The sequence below is a fragment of the Natator depressus genome, chromosome 10 (assembly GCF_965152275.1).
Source record: "Natator depressus isolate rNatDep1 chromosome 10, rNatDep2.hap1, whole genome shotgun sequence".
Taxonomy (NCBI): Eukaryota; Metazoa; Chordata; order Testudines; family Cheloniidae; genus Natator; species Natator depressus.
In genome coordinates, this window is record NC_134243.1 from 3451274 (window position 1) to 3465709 (window position 14436).

General features: G+C 61.5%; 1 protein-coding gene across 1 annotated transcript in view; it reads left to right on the top strand.

The window, feature by feature from the left end:
* Positions 1-13746, top strand: part of CASKIN1 (CASK interacting protein 1) — a 169478-nt gene extending 155732 nt beyond the window's left edge. The window contains 7 exon segments of the mRNA XM_074965006.1: positions 258-327; positions 329-367; positions 2285-2386; positions 3339-3477; positions 6986-9178; positions 10366-10759; positions 12129-13746. Of these exon segments, the coding sequence (XP_074821107.1) occupies positions 258-327; positions 329-367; positions 2285-2386; positions 3339-3477; positions 6986-9178; positions 10366-10759; positions 12129-12225 (3034 nt within the window). The 3' untranslated portion in view covers positions 12226-13746.
* Positions 13747-14436: the final 690 nt, after the last annotated feature.

The window sequence follows — 14436 nt, forward strand, 5'->3', positions numbered from 1 at the left end:
GTTACGGCCAGGAGCCTCTGGGCTTTGCAAGACTGCAGCTCCCTCTCCCGCCAACTGCTGGGTCTGGGGGGCAGCCCCTGGGATGGCGGAGTGGGGCCAACCCCCGACTGCTTGGGGCCAGGGAGGACTCTCCTCCTGTACGAGGATTGGCTGGGTGCAGCCTGGGTTGGCACTGAGTGCGCATGCTGCCGTGTCCATGGCACAGCCTGGGCTCGCTTGGCAGCGCCGGTGACCCCCGTTCTGTCTCGCCCCCAGAGCGCCGAGGCCGTGTACCAGTGGCTCTGCAAGTTCCAGCTGCAGCTGTACGCAGCCAACTTCATCAACGCCCGGGTACGACATCCCCACCATCAGCCGGATGACCCCAGAGGTGAGGGTGGCCGGGAGCTGAAGGGCGAGGGGCCCGATCCTGCTCTCCTGGCAGTGGCACGGGATCGGGCCCAGATAGCACGCATACCTCCCTTAGGTGAAGGGTGGAGGAGGGGCTGCAGGACGGGCTGGCAGGCCCCTGCCCTGAGCTGCTGTGGCTCTGCGATGTGGGCTGGGACGTAGGGCCTGGATCGAACGGCGAGTTGCGGCGCTCGTGGGCGGCATGCCCAGCTTTGCTGGCTCCCGGCGTTCTAGATGGTCAAAGGGAAAGGGGCTCATTCCAGACCTGGCTGAGTGGTAGCGGGGGCTGGGAGCTGTGCAGGGGCTGGGGCAGGTGCGGCGCTCATGGGCAAATCCAGGCTGAGCTACCACCTTTGCAGATGCGTTAAGATCCCCTCTTCGGGCCCTAGCCCCCCAGAGCTGCTGGGACAGGCCCATGTCTCTCCCCTTCCCCCCTCTGCACACACCTGTGGCCGGGCGGGGAGCTGGAGTGTGGGGAGTGCTGGGAGGGGCCAAGGGCGGCTCTGCATGGGGGGCTGGTGCCCCGGCCCAACCCCCTGGGGTAGCCCTGCTGCAGCAGCATTACCAGCCCCTGGCGAGCCCTGGGGCTGAGGGCTGGGTGGTCACAGAGTCCGTGGGCGCTGGGCGCTCTCACAGGGGACGCTCCGGGCCTCTCCGAGACGCTGAGTTCCCACAGCTCACGCTGGGGTTGATCGCAGCCCAGCGGCGTCCCACTGAGCTCGGAGCAGCACCCAGTGGGGCTTGTCCCAAGCTGCCGGGCGCCAGGCCGGGGCCCCCGTGAGCTGCTGGTGGGGTGGGCTAGGACTGGCCCTGAGGACAGCTCTGAGCGGCTGGGCCCAAGCTCCATCCTGAGGCTCCCAGCCCCTCCACACTCCCCGAGCAGCCTGGCGATGTGGGATGGCACGTGGCAGGGCTGCTCCAGCCGCAGCTCTGGGGGCTTTTCCCTGTTCTTGCCAGAACCGGGGGCATGATCCCAGCGGGGTGACTGGGCGGGGACCCCTCAGCCTGCTCTGGGAACACGGGAGCAAGGGAACTAGCCCCTTCTCCCCTGGTCTCCGGACCTAGAGCGGCTTTAGAGAGGCTGACGGTGTGTGTCCTGGCTCCAAAGGATGGCTGAACTCTGCCCTTCCAGCCGGAGTCCGCTGGCATGTGGTGTGTGAGGGGCACAGCATCACCTCCCCAGGCTCACAGCCTCCCTGTTGGGGGAATGCCACGGGACTCAATTCATTCATTCCTAGCAGTGCAACTGCCTCTTGTGGGTGGGGCCCCTCTGCGCTGGGTGTGGTGAGTGTATGCACACACACACGCAATCTCTGCCCTGCAGAGCGTGCCCTTGGCTTTGCCAAGCCAGAGCCTTCCTTCGCACTAGGAGAATGCCATTTGGATTTGTTTCTCATCTCCACGGAGAAGCTCGATGTTTATTGTGGAGCACTTTTTCATTTGTATTGATTTTAAGTTTTTGCAGTTGGCGGGAGTTATTGGGTCGGGGGTCAGGCAATGCGGGAGGGGCTCAGACCATAATTATTGAATGACGATAGCTGTTGAGACTCAAAAAGTTAAAACTTTGTCACTGTTAAAACGCCGACACGTCGCATGTCCACATGCACAAAGTCATTAGCCTTGCACTCTAACGAGTTCTCAAGCGCATTGTTCTCACTTCTCCTGTCTGCTGCTCTCCATGGGGGTCGCTGGAAGTATTTTTGTGGGTTTGGGTGTACAGCAAAATCGCCATTTAACGATAAAAACCTCGCCCTTCCGAGCCTGCTCCCACGCCCCTTATAACGGAGAGGAGGCCTGCGGCAGCTGACAGCCTGCGATCTTCTGTGGGGGCTGCCAGTGCTGAGCGGCTAGGCCCTGCTTGTGCAGTGAAGGTGACGGGTGTCTTTCTGTGCCCTAGGACCTCACAGCCATTGGCGTGACGAAACCCGGACACAGGAAGAAGATCACTTCGGAGATCAACAGCCTGAATATCCCCGAGTGGCTTCCGGAGTACAAGCCGGTAAGGCTTCCCCAGCTCTCCCCGGTAATGGACCTTGGAACGCTCCCTGCCTGTCAGCTTTGCCCTATTGGCAGGTTTCCCTATGAGGCATGGGGTCACCAGGCTAACCCCCCCGGGGTGTAGCTAGGCCTCGCCTCTCCTACCCTGAGACGGCCTGTAGCTCTTTAACTGCTGGAGATAGGTGAGGCCCTGGACCCCATCTTCTTGCCATGTGGGGATTGGCCCCCGTGTTGCAGCCTGTTTTGTTTGGGACAGCGTCCCAGTGCAGCGTAAGAAGGGCCCTCTCCTGGCGCATTCGAAGGTTCCAGTCCTCTCCCAGAGAACAGGGAATGCTGTCCACCCAAGAGAGGAGCTCTGCCTGGATCTCCCCCGAGCTCTGAGCACAGATCTGGGTGCCCTGTCCTGGAGGGGACCCTGGGAAATGGCTCCTGGCTGCTGGGTTGATCGGGATGCCAAGGGAATTTAGGCAGTGTGAGGAAACCCCCTCTTGGTGAGACCTCCATTGCTGTGCAGTCCTCTCCCATGGGAAGGGGTGGACTAGACTGAACAACGTGCTGGAGAACAGAGCCCAGGCAGGGTCCTGCAGCGAGGCTGAGCTAGCTGGGCCCAATTCGCTGCTGTCATGTGCCTTTGGCTCAGGGTATCCTGAGAAGCCAGGGGCCTGATTCGCCACTGCCTGGCACCTTGGGCGCGGTTCCCAACTGGGCAAGGCGGGTGTGCAGACCTGAACGCTGGCACGTGGTGCTGGTGCACACGGATGCACAGGAGACTCGGGCCCCAGGGGCAGGAACGTCATTGGGTGGATTATAAAGCTCTCGGCTGCATTAACCTCGGGGGAAGGGAGGGGCGTTAATACCAGGCCATGGCATAGGTATTACCCCCACGCTGTCCCTTTAAATGGTGTTGGGTCAGGGCCAAAGCACCGTTCTCCCTTTGCCTCCTGCCCCTGTAGGCCAACCTGGCTCTCTGGCTCTCCATGATCGGCCTGGCCCAGTACTACAAAGTCCTGGTGGAGAACGGCTACGAGAACATCGACTTCATCACGGACATCACGTGGGAGGATCTGCAGGAGATCGGGATCACGAAGCTGGGTAACGCGGGGCCGGGCATTGGCACGGGGCAGCGCCCGCTGCATAGGGTGGCAGGTCTTCGTGGCATCCTCCTGGCCAGGAGGCGAAAGCGGCAGAGCTGTAACGCCCGTGGGCACCGACAGACTGTGCAATGCACCATGGGCAGGCGCCGCTCTGCCGCTGGCTGTAAAGGGACATGAACGGCGCACCCTCAGCTCCCATTGACTGTGTCTGGGCTCAGCACCGTACAGGGAACATGCCCCCGTCTCAGTCCTGAGGCCCCCCCCTCGCCCAGCTCTGCCCAGGCTGTCCTGGGCAGCCCCACATCTGTCGTGTTCCGGTCCTGCCCACTGCACGCTGCTCAGTTCTGATCCACAGCCCCTTGTGATCCCAAAGCTGGGCTCTCACCGCACTGCTCTGCTGGTGCCCTGCAGCCCCCTGCCCGCTACCCCCGTCCTAGGCCTCTGTCTTGGTCAGAGCCTTTGTCCCAGGGACGTGCCCAGCAACGTCCTGGGCATTTGGGACTGGACGGGCCGGCTCGGCCCGATGGCGCCTGTGACAGGGCAGGTCTGCCATGATGTCAGCACTGCCCTGGGCTGGAAGGCTCCCCGAGGTGGAGAGGGGATTCTCATGCCAGCAGCTAGGCTCAGAGGATGCTGTGGCACCCTGGGGTGCACCTAGGCCTCGCCTCTCCCACCCTGTGCTGTGCTCTGTTTACCCCTGGTGTGCTGTACCTTGCTTCACACCCAAAGCCTTCAGCGTCCAAAGCAGGGCCAGGCTATCTATTAGAGCAGCTGCAGGGCTCACAGCACCGTCCCGCTTGGCTATGTAAGGACGTTCCCTAGGTTTGGCGTCCTCCCAAGCGCATCTCCAGACCTCCTGGGGGCTTTGTGCTTCACTGCTCCCGGTGCCATGAATCAGGAGCGGCCTGCAGCTGCAGCGACATGCAGGAATCACCCGTCTCGTTGTGGTTACCTGGGCAGCCTGACATTTCTGCATGCGGTGACTGATTCCTTCCCTGCCCCAGCTGCCCGTGTCCGCGAGAGTTGCCCGGTCAGAACACAAATGCCCCGTGAAGACCAGGGGTGGTGGATGTTATTGCAGCGTGTGTGCTGTGCCTCCAGGGCACCTGGAGAATTGGGCCCATTGCTGCAGAGGGAGGAACAGACAGGTGCCCTTGTATCTTGGTTACCACATGCACCCTGTCGACTTGGCCGACATCCCAGTGCAGCATGGGCACAATTCCATTGAAGTCAGCGAAGCTGCTCTGGGGGAACTTGGCCCAGAGCTGTGTAGCCATGTATTTACACCGCTATGGCAAGGCTGGTCAATTTCCCCATGAAGACACGCCCCAGATCGTACACTGCTGGCTCCTAGATAACGCACAAGCCACGCCATGCGAGCTCCCAGTGCGATGCCATGGCCAAACGGGCTGTTGTGACGTTTGACTGGAGAAACGTGGGAGCAGTGAGTAGGAGCAGGGAGGTGATTTTACCCCATGTGCGGCATTGGTGGGACTGATCTTGGCATGCTGAGGCCAGGTCGGGTGCCCCCAATTTAAAAAAGGGTGTTGACCAATTGGAGAGGGGGCTGAAAAAAGCCACAAAACTGATTGGTGGGGTGGAGAGAATGCCCAACAGTGAGAGAGACTCAAAGAGCTCGATCTCTAGCTTACAGCAGGACGGTCAAGAGGTGACTTGATTATAGTGTCAGCTCAGTGTCTTCACAGGGAGAATATACCGGCTGCCAAGGGGCCTTCAATTTAGCAGAGAAAGGCAGAGCAAGGACCCGTGGCCGGAAGCCAGGCAAGTTCCCATTAGAAATAAGGCACAGTGAGGGTGATTAACCAGTCGCGCAAACGACCTAGGGAAGTGGTGGGTTCTCTAGTGTTAAAGGTGACATTAAAGCCACCGGTGTAGAGAGCAGGTGCAGTTGGTTGTTAATGGAAATCGGCGGTGGGTTAAGTCCCTGAGTCAATCTCCAGGTTTTTGACATATTCATGCAAGTAACCTCAGGTTTAGGAAAGAAGGTAGCAATGCGTCTGGAGTAAGCGCGGTCTCTGGTCCTGGCTGGCTCTGGACGGATCGCTACACTTTGCACCCGCGTGGTGATGGGACGGCTGAGGCCAAGAACGAAAAACCTGAGCAAGGCAGCCGAGATGCATTTGTGGGTGAGGAGAGACGCCGGGGCCCTCTCGCAGTGGGAATGGCTTGAGTGGAGGAGAGATCAGGATTCATAACGGCGAATGGCACTTGGAGCACGTAAAGGAGCAATGCCTGCTCCCAGGAGATAGTGTGCTTGTGTAGCTCCCGGAGATTGAGAGGCCAGCTAATGGCTGCTCTGTAAGCTCAGATGGGAGCTAGAAAACCCATCAGCCTCCCCTCCTGCTGGGAGAGATTCTCCTGTCAAGGGCCCCCGTGGTTGGCTGCCTCCCTGCTCACCAGAACCGCCAGTTGCTTTAGTTAAGGGGTTGTTGCTTTGTCCCAGGTCTCCCCCTGCCTAGCCACTGGGTGCTGTGCAGTCATTCCCAGCAGGAATATTCCCCACGCAGCCAGGAAACAAACGAAACAGTTAAAGGGCTGGAAGTGTTGGCTCAAATCCAGCCCCAAGGTCAGGGTCAGTGGGAACCAGCTGTTCCAGGACCTAGGAGGGGCAGCATGGCTTCCAGGAGAACCCCTGCGCTGTGCTGACCGAAACGGGCTGCTGGGAGGGTAGGATTGTCAAAGGAGCTTAAAGGAGTTGGGTGCACAGGCCTAAATCAGTAGGACTGATGTGCCTAACTCCCTGAGGCTCCTTTGAGAACCCCTCCCTGCAGCAGAGCGGGGCTGTGCCTGAGGACTGTAAAGGGGAAGGGTGAGACCCCGGAAGGGACGGGCATGTCTGTGCAGAACAGGAAGAGCCAGAGCTGGGATAGCTAAGGCTAACTCAGCTGTTGTCAGGGACATTAAACCTCCTGCTTCAGGGCTTTAGCCAAACACCGCCTATTAGAGTCCAGGGTGAGACCTAGTGTGGGGGGCAGGTTATCCCACATCCAGTCCTGCGGGGGGTCCCTGCACCTCGCTCTGAAGCAGCCAGACACAGGATACTGGGGGAGATGGACCATGGGTCTGATTTACTGTGGCAGTCCCTAGGTTCCTGTGAAATCATTTCTGGTTTCATGATAAGGAGTCTTTCATCGGGGGCCATCTGGGTCAAATCCTGCATTCATGTCACCAGTGTAACTCCAGAGAACTCGGCTGACACCAGTCAGGGCCCCCCAATGTGTCTCTAACCTGGAAGCCTCCTTTTAATTAAAACACCCTAAAATACACAGCCCCGGTTAAACTGCAAAGGCCCCACCGATGCTCGGTGGGAGACGAGCGCTCAGTCAGGGTGTGGGCATGGTTGGGTTGGGCTGAGACAGCCATCCCGGGGCAACGAGCATCACGATCCACGGGCCAGCACCAGGGTCTCTGGGTTTGCTGGTGGGACGAGTCGCTCCTCGTTGGTTAATGCCCCCTTGTGCCATGTGTCCCCTCCCCCCTTGCAGGCCACCAGAAGAAGCTGATGCTGGCGGTGAAGAAGCTGGCAGAAATCCAGAAGGCCGAGTACATCAAGTATGAGTCGGGGACCCTGAAGAAGAAGGCACCCCAGTCTCTGGACGTGCTGGCCATCGAGTCCCCCCAGCAGGAGAGCGCCGAGTGCCAGTCTCCCAAGATGACCACCTTCCAGGACAGCGAGCTGAGCAACGAGCTGCAGGTGGCCCTCACGGGTACGGGCGAGGCACCCGAGGGCCAGGAGAAGCAGGCGAACCACGTGGCACATATCCGGGACGGGGCAGGCTACCGGGGTCCCCCCTCCAGGCACGTGCATGAGAACAGCCTGAGCGGCCGGGCGAAGCACATAAGCAGCTCCCAAGAGCTGCTGGGGGACGGGCCCAAGGGGCCGAGCGCAGCCATGTCCAAGAGCCAGGAGTACCTGACGGAGGAGGTGAAGGAGGGGCCTCCCAGCATGCCCAAGGAGGTCAGGCCCGTGCGGCATGGGCACACCGTCAAGAGAGCCAGCGTGCCCCCGGTGCCAGGCAAGCCCAGGCAGTCATTCCCCCCAGCCGGAGGGCGCTTCACCCCACCGCAGACGCCCACCAAGCCGCGGCCGTCCTCGCCCCAGACGCTCATCGTGCCCCACGCCACGGCCAAGGTCAAGCCCACGCCGCAGCTCCTCCAGCAGGCCGACCGCCCCATGTCGCCCAGGTCCCTGCCTCAGTCCCCCACCCACAGGGGCTTTGCCTACGTCATGCCACAGCCCGTGGAGGGCGAAGGCCTCGCCGGGCACCCACCGGGCCCCGTGGCACAAGGAGTCCCAGTCCTGCCAGTCTCGGTGCCCGTGCTGTGCCTGCCGCCGCAGAGCGGGGAGGCAGAGGAGGAGCTGGGCAGGCCGAAGAAGCGCGCGCACAGCCTGAACCGCTATGCCATGTCCGACAGCGAGCAGGAGCGGGACGAGCTGCTGGTGCCGGACGCCGGGCCCTATGCCACGGTGCAGCGGCGGGTGGGCAGGAGCCATTCGGTGCGGGCGCAGTCGGGCGGAGACAAGAACGTCAACCGCAGCCAGTCCTTTGCCGTCAGGCCCAAGAAGAAGGGGCCTCCCCCGCCGCCGCCCAAGCGCTCCAGCTCCGCCATCTCCAGCACCAACATGGCCGACGACTTCACCAAGGAGGGGGAAGGGGAGGTGCCCGGCGGGGAGGATGAGGAGGCACAGGAGAGTTACCGGGAGCAACGGCGTGCGAGCGACTTTGGGGGCAGCGTGGACACGGGCAGCGCGGGTAGCGTCAAGAGCATCGCGGCCATGCTGGAGATGTCCTCTATTGGCGGGGGCGCCCGGGGCTTGGCCCTGCAGAAGCCTCTCGCAGGAGGAGGAGGGAAGGGACCCGAAGGCTACTACCTGCACCCTGCTGGCGCCATGCACCTGGCCAGCCCGGAGCATTCCCGCGTGGCCGCCGTCCTGGCCACTGTGAAGCACAAAGACGCCATTGGCCTGGACGGGGAGGTGGTGAACCGGCGCAGGACCATCAGCGGCCCCGTGACCGGCCTCATCGCGGCCGCCCGCAGGGAGCGCTCCGACAGCATCAGGTCGGACACGGGCAAGGACGGCGGCCCGGTGGAGCGGCTGCGGGCAGAGCACGGGGGCTCCCCCCAGAACAGCTCAGCCGAGAACATCCCCTTCGCCGAGGAAGGGAACCTGACCATCAAGCAGCGGCCCCGGCAGATGGGGCTGGCCAAGGGCGAGGCAGGGGAGGGGCTGTCACCTGCTCACCGGCACGGGGACCTGGCTAAGGTGGAGGCCAGCGCCACACTCAAGAGGAGGATCCGGGCCAAACAGAGCCAGCAGGACAGTGTCAAGTTCATCCTGACCGAGTCGGACACGGTCAAGCGACGGCCCAAGTCCAAAGACAAGGAGCAGGGGCTGGAGCCGGCCCCCCTCTCTGTCTACCAGAACGGCACCGGCACAATCAAGCGGAGGCCGACGTCTGAGATGAGCGGTGCAGAGACACCCCCGCAGGGCCCTGCTGCAGGCGACAGGCAGGACAGGCTGGAGCATGCGCCGCAGGGTGTGGGCGGGGAGCCCAAAAAGCCCTTCAAGCCACCGGTCTCTCCCAAGCCCGTGTTAACCCCACAAGCACAGAAGGTCCCCGGGCCGCCCACACCCACTTCCAAAAAGGCACCGATCCCCAGCCCCGGCAGCCCAGGTAGGTGGTGTCCTGCCGAGGGGGCTGGCAGGAGTCCGGAAGGACGCAGGCTCTGCTCCCCCGGCCCTCAGCTCCGCTCCTGAGAGCCCACAAGCTGAGCGGGGTCAGAGTCGGTTCGCTCTGGCCTGGGAGAGCGCTAAGGCAAACCCAGGTGGTGCAGGCGCAGGGCCCTGCCTCGTGGTCCCTACAGCAGCAGCGGAGTGCGAGGGGATGGGAGGCTCTGTGCCAGCCAAGCGTCTGCTGAGAGCGTTTCGGGTTTAATCCCCTTGGCCTGCGTGAGGTGAGAGCTTCCAGTCTCACTTGCATCCTTCCTCCAGCCAGCCTCTACTGGATGCAGTGTCTTCCCCCCAGTCCGGCCCAGCTGGGCCGGGTCCCGGGTCATGGCCAGCAGCTGCTGCGCATCACCCCGTTCGGGGGAGTGGGGAAGTGAAAAGACCCCCTGGGAACAGCCACTGGAATTCTGGGCAGCGTTCGGCGGCTTGTCCCAGCCATCAGCCAGGCCCCATCATTCCTAACGCTCTTGGGAGGGGGGTGGGGCATCACTGGAGTCCTAGAGGGGCACGTATGGGGACCAACCGTAGGAGCTCTGGAGCTAGGAGTACAAGCCTCTGTGGCCGTGGTGGGCAACCTGTGGCCCGTGGGCCGCAATCAGCCTGTCAGGGTAATCCACTGGCGGGCTGCCAGACAGTTTGTTTACATTTGCACGGCCGGCCGCCCGCAGCTCCCAGTGGCCACCCCCAAGCTGAGTCAGGGTGGCTCAGCCGCTGGCTGCCTGCTTCTTGAGCTAGATTGTATTGAAAATTCATTAGCCCATGAAGTGGCTGGGTTTTATATTGACTGAGGTTAATTGTGGGGTGGGCCATCCTTAAGCAGGGGCCCAGGACTCCTGGGTTCTATTCTGGGCTCTGCTGCTGACTGTGGGGAAGCCTCCCAAAGGTCTGATGCTGGCTCCCATTAGTGTGCCCCCCTACAGGGCAGGGGCGACCCCCCTCACCCAGCCCCTCTTAACCAGAGCAGGGGTGACCCCCTCCCCCAATCTCAGCCCCCCTCGCCCAGGGCAGAGGTGACCCCCCTCATCCAGCCCCTCTTACCCAGAGCACGGGTGATCCCCCCCCAATCCCAGCCTCCCCATATTAACAGCAATGGCTATGACCCTCACAGTCCCTCTCCTCTCTTCTCTCCTGCAGAGGTGAAGCGAGTCCACGGCACCCCACCCCCGGTGTCGCCCAAGCCCCCACCACCCCCGACGGCACCCAAGCCCCCCAAGCTCCACGCCGCCATCCAGTCAGTGAGCGCAGGCTCCACGCCCACCCCATCCCCTGCCAAGCAGCTCACCACAACGATCAAGCCTTCAAGCACACCGCCTTCGCTCTGCTCGAGCCCCGCCAAGCCCCTATCGCCTGGCGGGCAGCCCCAGCAGGTGCCTGTCAAGCCGCCGCGCTCCTCCATCGCCGGGCCCTCGACGGAGAGCGCCAGCCCCGAGATGGCACACCAGAAGCTGGAGGAGACCAGCGCCTCGCTGGCGGCTGCCCTGCAGGCTGTGGAGGAGAAGATCAAGCAGGAGGATGGGCAGGCAGCAGAGTAAGGATCCCGCTCCCTCTTGCGCATGCACACGGGGCTATGCCTTTTTTGTGAGGGGCGCCGACCTTTGGGACTCACTGCTGCTGGACAGTGTCGGGGTCAAGAGTCCAGCAGGGCAATTAGGAAAAGAGTCTGTGGGTGCAAGGGCTGTTGCTCCTCATGCTTCAGGGATACGGTACTCCCTGTTGGTGTCAGGCGGGGCTGTTTGCTGAGCCAGACTAGCTCCATTGGAAAAAGCCCCTTCTCACCTAGTGTAGACAAGGCTCAGCTGTCCCCATTCCTGTGGGTCTCCCGGTGCGTCTGGTCTCTGCTGGGTCAGTCTTTCTAAGTTCCTCAGGGCAGGGGCTCCCTTCAACAGGGCCCAGTGTGACGGCACTTACTGCAGACAACCTTAATTCAGGTACCACCAGTGCTTAGCTTTGCAGGCCTTCACGTGCTTGTAAAGGAGGGGTTTTTAGGTAATTTCCCTAGGTTTAAATACCGTATTAAATAAAACCGTATTGACCCTCCACATGGGTCGTCAGCAGGGCTTGGTCAGGTAAGCTAACAAATAACCGGTAGCAGTAGAAGGCTGTTATCTTCTACGTGGCCCTGCTCCCAGAGGGGTTGGGGATGCGCCCTCTGCCAGTGGGTTTCACAGCTGATTGCTAGGCCCTGAACGAATGGTGAGATGCAGGGCACGTGCACCTAGGGAAGTGATAGCGCCATAAGGTGGGGTGTGAATTCAGAGCCCTGCAGTTATACCGGTATAACTCCCTGGTGGAGGCTCTTATTCTGGTGCAAGAGGACCTATTTCTAGTTTAGCTTATGTTGCTCGGGAAATGATTTAAACTAAGCTGAGAAAACCTACTCTTAGGATCGGCCAAGCAGAGTCACTGGGAGGGTGGAAAAATCCAAGTCCCTGTGAAGACAGCACTAGGTCGACCTAGCTACGGCCTCTCGGGGAGGCGGACCCTCCCATCGGTCTACACTGAAGCACTGCAGTGAAACAGCTGTAGGGTTTCTAGTGTCGACAAGCCCTTGTACTGGAACAGGGTGGGTTATTCCAGGATAACTGTTGGGGTTTAGCTGTACCGGTGGAGTTATACTGGTATAACTGGAAAATCTCCCATGCCGACAAGCCTGCAGGACGGCTGGGGTCAGTTCCAGGGGGGGTGGAGGGGCTTGCTGGGCTCTGAGGGCCTGTGTCCCCTCCCCGCAGTTTGGGTGGAAAGTTACTCCACTGCTCAGTGTGACACCCCTCCCGCCCCCATGTGCCCGCTGCCCCTGCCCTCCGGGCGAGACCCACATCAGCCACGGGCGGTCCTGTGGGACGCAGACCCCCCGCCCCCCCCGCAGCGATGCTAACGGACACTTTCTGCACCCGCAGTGCCGCCGCGGAAGCGAAGAGCACAGTCAGCATTCTGGACGACATCGGCAGCATGTTCGACGACCTGGCCGACCAGCTGGACGCCATGCTGGAATGAGGCCCGAGGAGAACCCCAGCTAACCTCAGGATTTACCGTGGGTACAAGGGCACAACGATCCACTGACTCCCAGCCCCCCTCCCTGCCCCTTGTACAGCCTGTCCCCCCTCGGCGAACAGCCCATCCTTCGGGGTTTGCACAAAGAAGAAAAGATTACCTCAGGATTGTGCTCACACAGACCGCGGCCCGCGGCGCTCGGGGCAGGCTTTTGGCGGGAGTGGGTGTGCAGAAGCAAAAAAACAAGAAGCCCTGTTATGTTTTATTTCCTACCTAAGTAGCAAGCGACCGTGGGATAAAGGCGCCCGTAATGCTGTCTACACCCAACTGCCAGGCCGAGAACCCCGTGGGGTGGGGCTCGTCCCCTGACTCGCCCCTCCGGGCCAAACCGGACATCCCAGCGAGAACGGTTCTGATCCGGTTGTGCCGTTGAGCTGAACTTCCACCTTTTTTAGTTTGAACCGACCGTCCTCTCTCTCTCTGGACTCCCAGATGTGACAGTTCTGTGTGTAGCCAAACGTGGCCCAAGTCAGTATTGATCCATCTGCTTTCCTCCCCATTCGGTTTGGGTTAGACTCTCGTTCCGGTGACGCCGGGTTGCTATCGTTTCTCACCCAAGCACCGCCATTATCCCGTGTGCCACCGTCTGCGTTCCCATGCCCCCGTCTGCTGATGTTGGGAGACGCTAGGAGTGGTGGGCCGGGGCCGCCCGCTGTGGGTGCCAGGGTGGGTGCTTGCCCGCTGGCGTTCGATTAGCTGCATGCTTTGTTTTACTCGGAAGGTGTTTGTTTGTTCTTTCCTGGTGCTGAGAAGCTGTGACCGTGAGACGTCGTTCTGGTGACAAGTCCGGTTTGACCAATTAGCTCTTTTATTTAAAAAAATTTTTTTTTTTTTCTGTGTTCTGGTTATTTTGGGGGCCGTCTTGCCGCGGAAGCAGCGCTCTGTGCCATGAGAAAGCTTTGTAGGTTTGCATGCTCGAGACAGTGTTATGACAAGAAAACAAAAATATAGCAAATAGCCCCCTCCCTCCCACATGCCGCTCCCTGCTGGGGGGCGGCTCCTGGCGGCTGCCCGAGGGGGTGGTTCCTGGGTGGCTTTCACTGCACAGAAAGGGCTGTTGGAAATCTGAGCACAGCCCCATCACCTTGCCCCTTTCTCCACTCACAACCGCTTGGCTTCCAAAGACTTTGTCCTTGACTTGGACTATTCAGCTTTTAATGTCCGTCCTCACCCCGCTCCTCTGTGGGAGCGACAGCCAGTCCCAGGCTCGCTGGCCGCCGGGGGCCTGATTGTGCTCTGTGGAAGCCCGTGGCAGCGGGCTGGGGGCCTCGGAGGGCAGATTCCATGGAAAGGGATGCTTGCCTGTGTTCGGCCCCAACAGGGTGGTGTCCCCGGAGCAGTGGGGCTGCGGGGGATTTGGTGCCACTGGGGATCTGGGCCTCACCCTTTGGGGACAGTGTGAGCTGGGCCGTGGAGGGAGTGAGCAGTGGTGGGGCTCTCAGCCAGGAGGAGCCGGAACATTGTGCTGGGTGGGGGGCGGGGGGAGAACCCTCCTGCAGATGCTGCTTGAGGGCAGGGGCTGGAGGGAAGGGGCTCTGATGGCAGGAGCCTGGGGGCTTGTCAGCTCTCTGAGGGGCGTGGGTGCCAGGCTGTGGGTATTCAGAGCCAGGCTCTACCCATGCAGGGCTGGGGCATCGGCAAACCATGGGCCAGGCTGACTCCCATTTCACTGCTCCGTCCCCTACCGCAGCAGCCAAGAGCCCCGCCTTGAACAGACCCCCCAGGCCTGCCCTGCAGGCCCTGAAGAGCCCAAGCCCCCGGGAGCTTTGCTGCTGTCAGAGGAGCATTGCCTAGTGAGCGGCACACAGGGCTCTCATCCATCTCTAGCAGGGCGCTGTGTCAGCCTGGTCCCCGGCTGCCGTGGGAGGTGAGGGGCTGCAAGGGGGATACGAGAGGGTGGCTCTGTGGGGTCTGCTGGGGGCATCAGCAGACAACTCAGCGATGGCAAAGGGAAGCCAGCCTGAGGTGCCTCCGCCTTAGAGACACGGACAGCCTGAGCCAGGCCATGGGGCCCCCAGCGCTCTGCCCAGTGGGTTCTGCTGGTGGGGTGCGGCCCGTGCGAGGCAGGCGACCGCCAGGGCCAGATCCGGGGGAGCTGCGTGGCGAGGAGGGGGATGGGGCTGCAGCCCTGGGGCAGGACACCCCTCATATGAG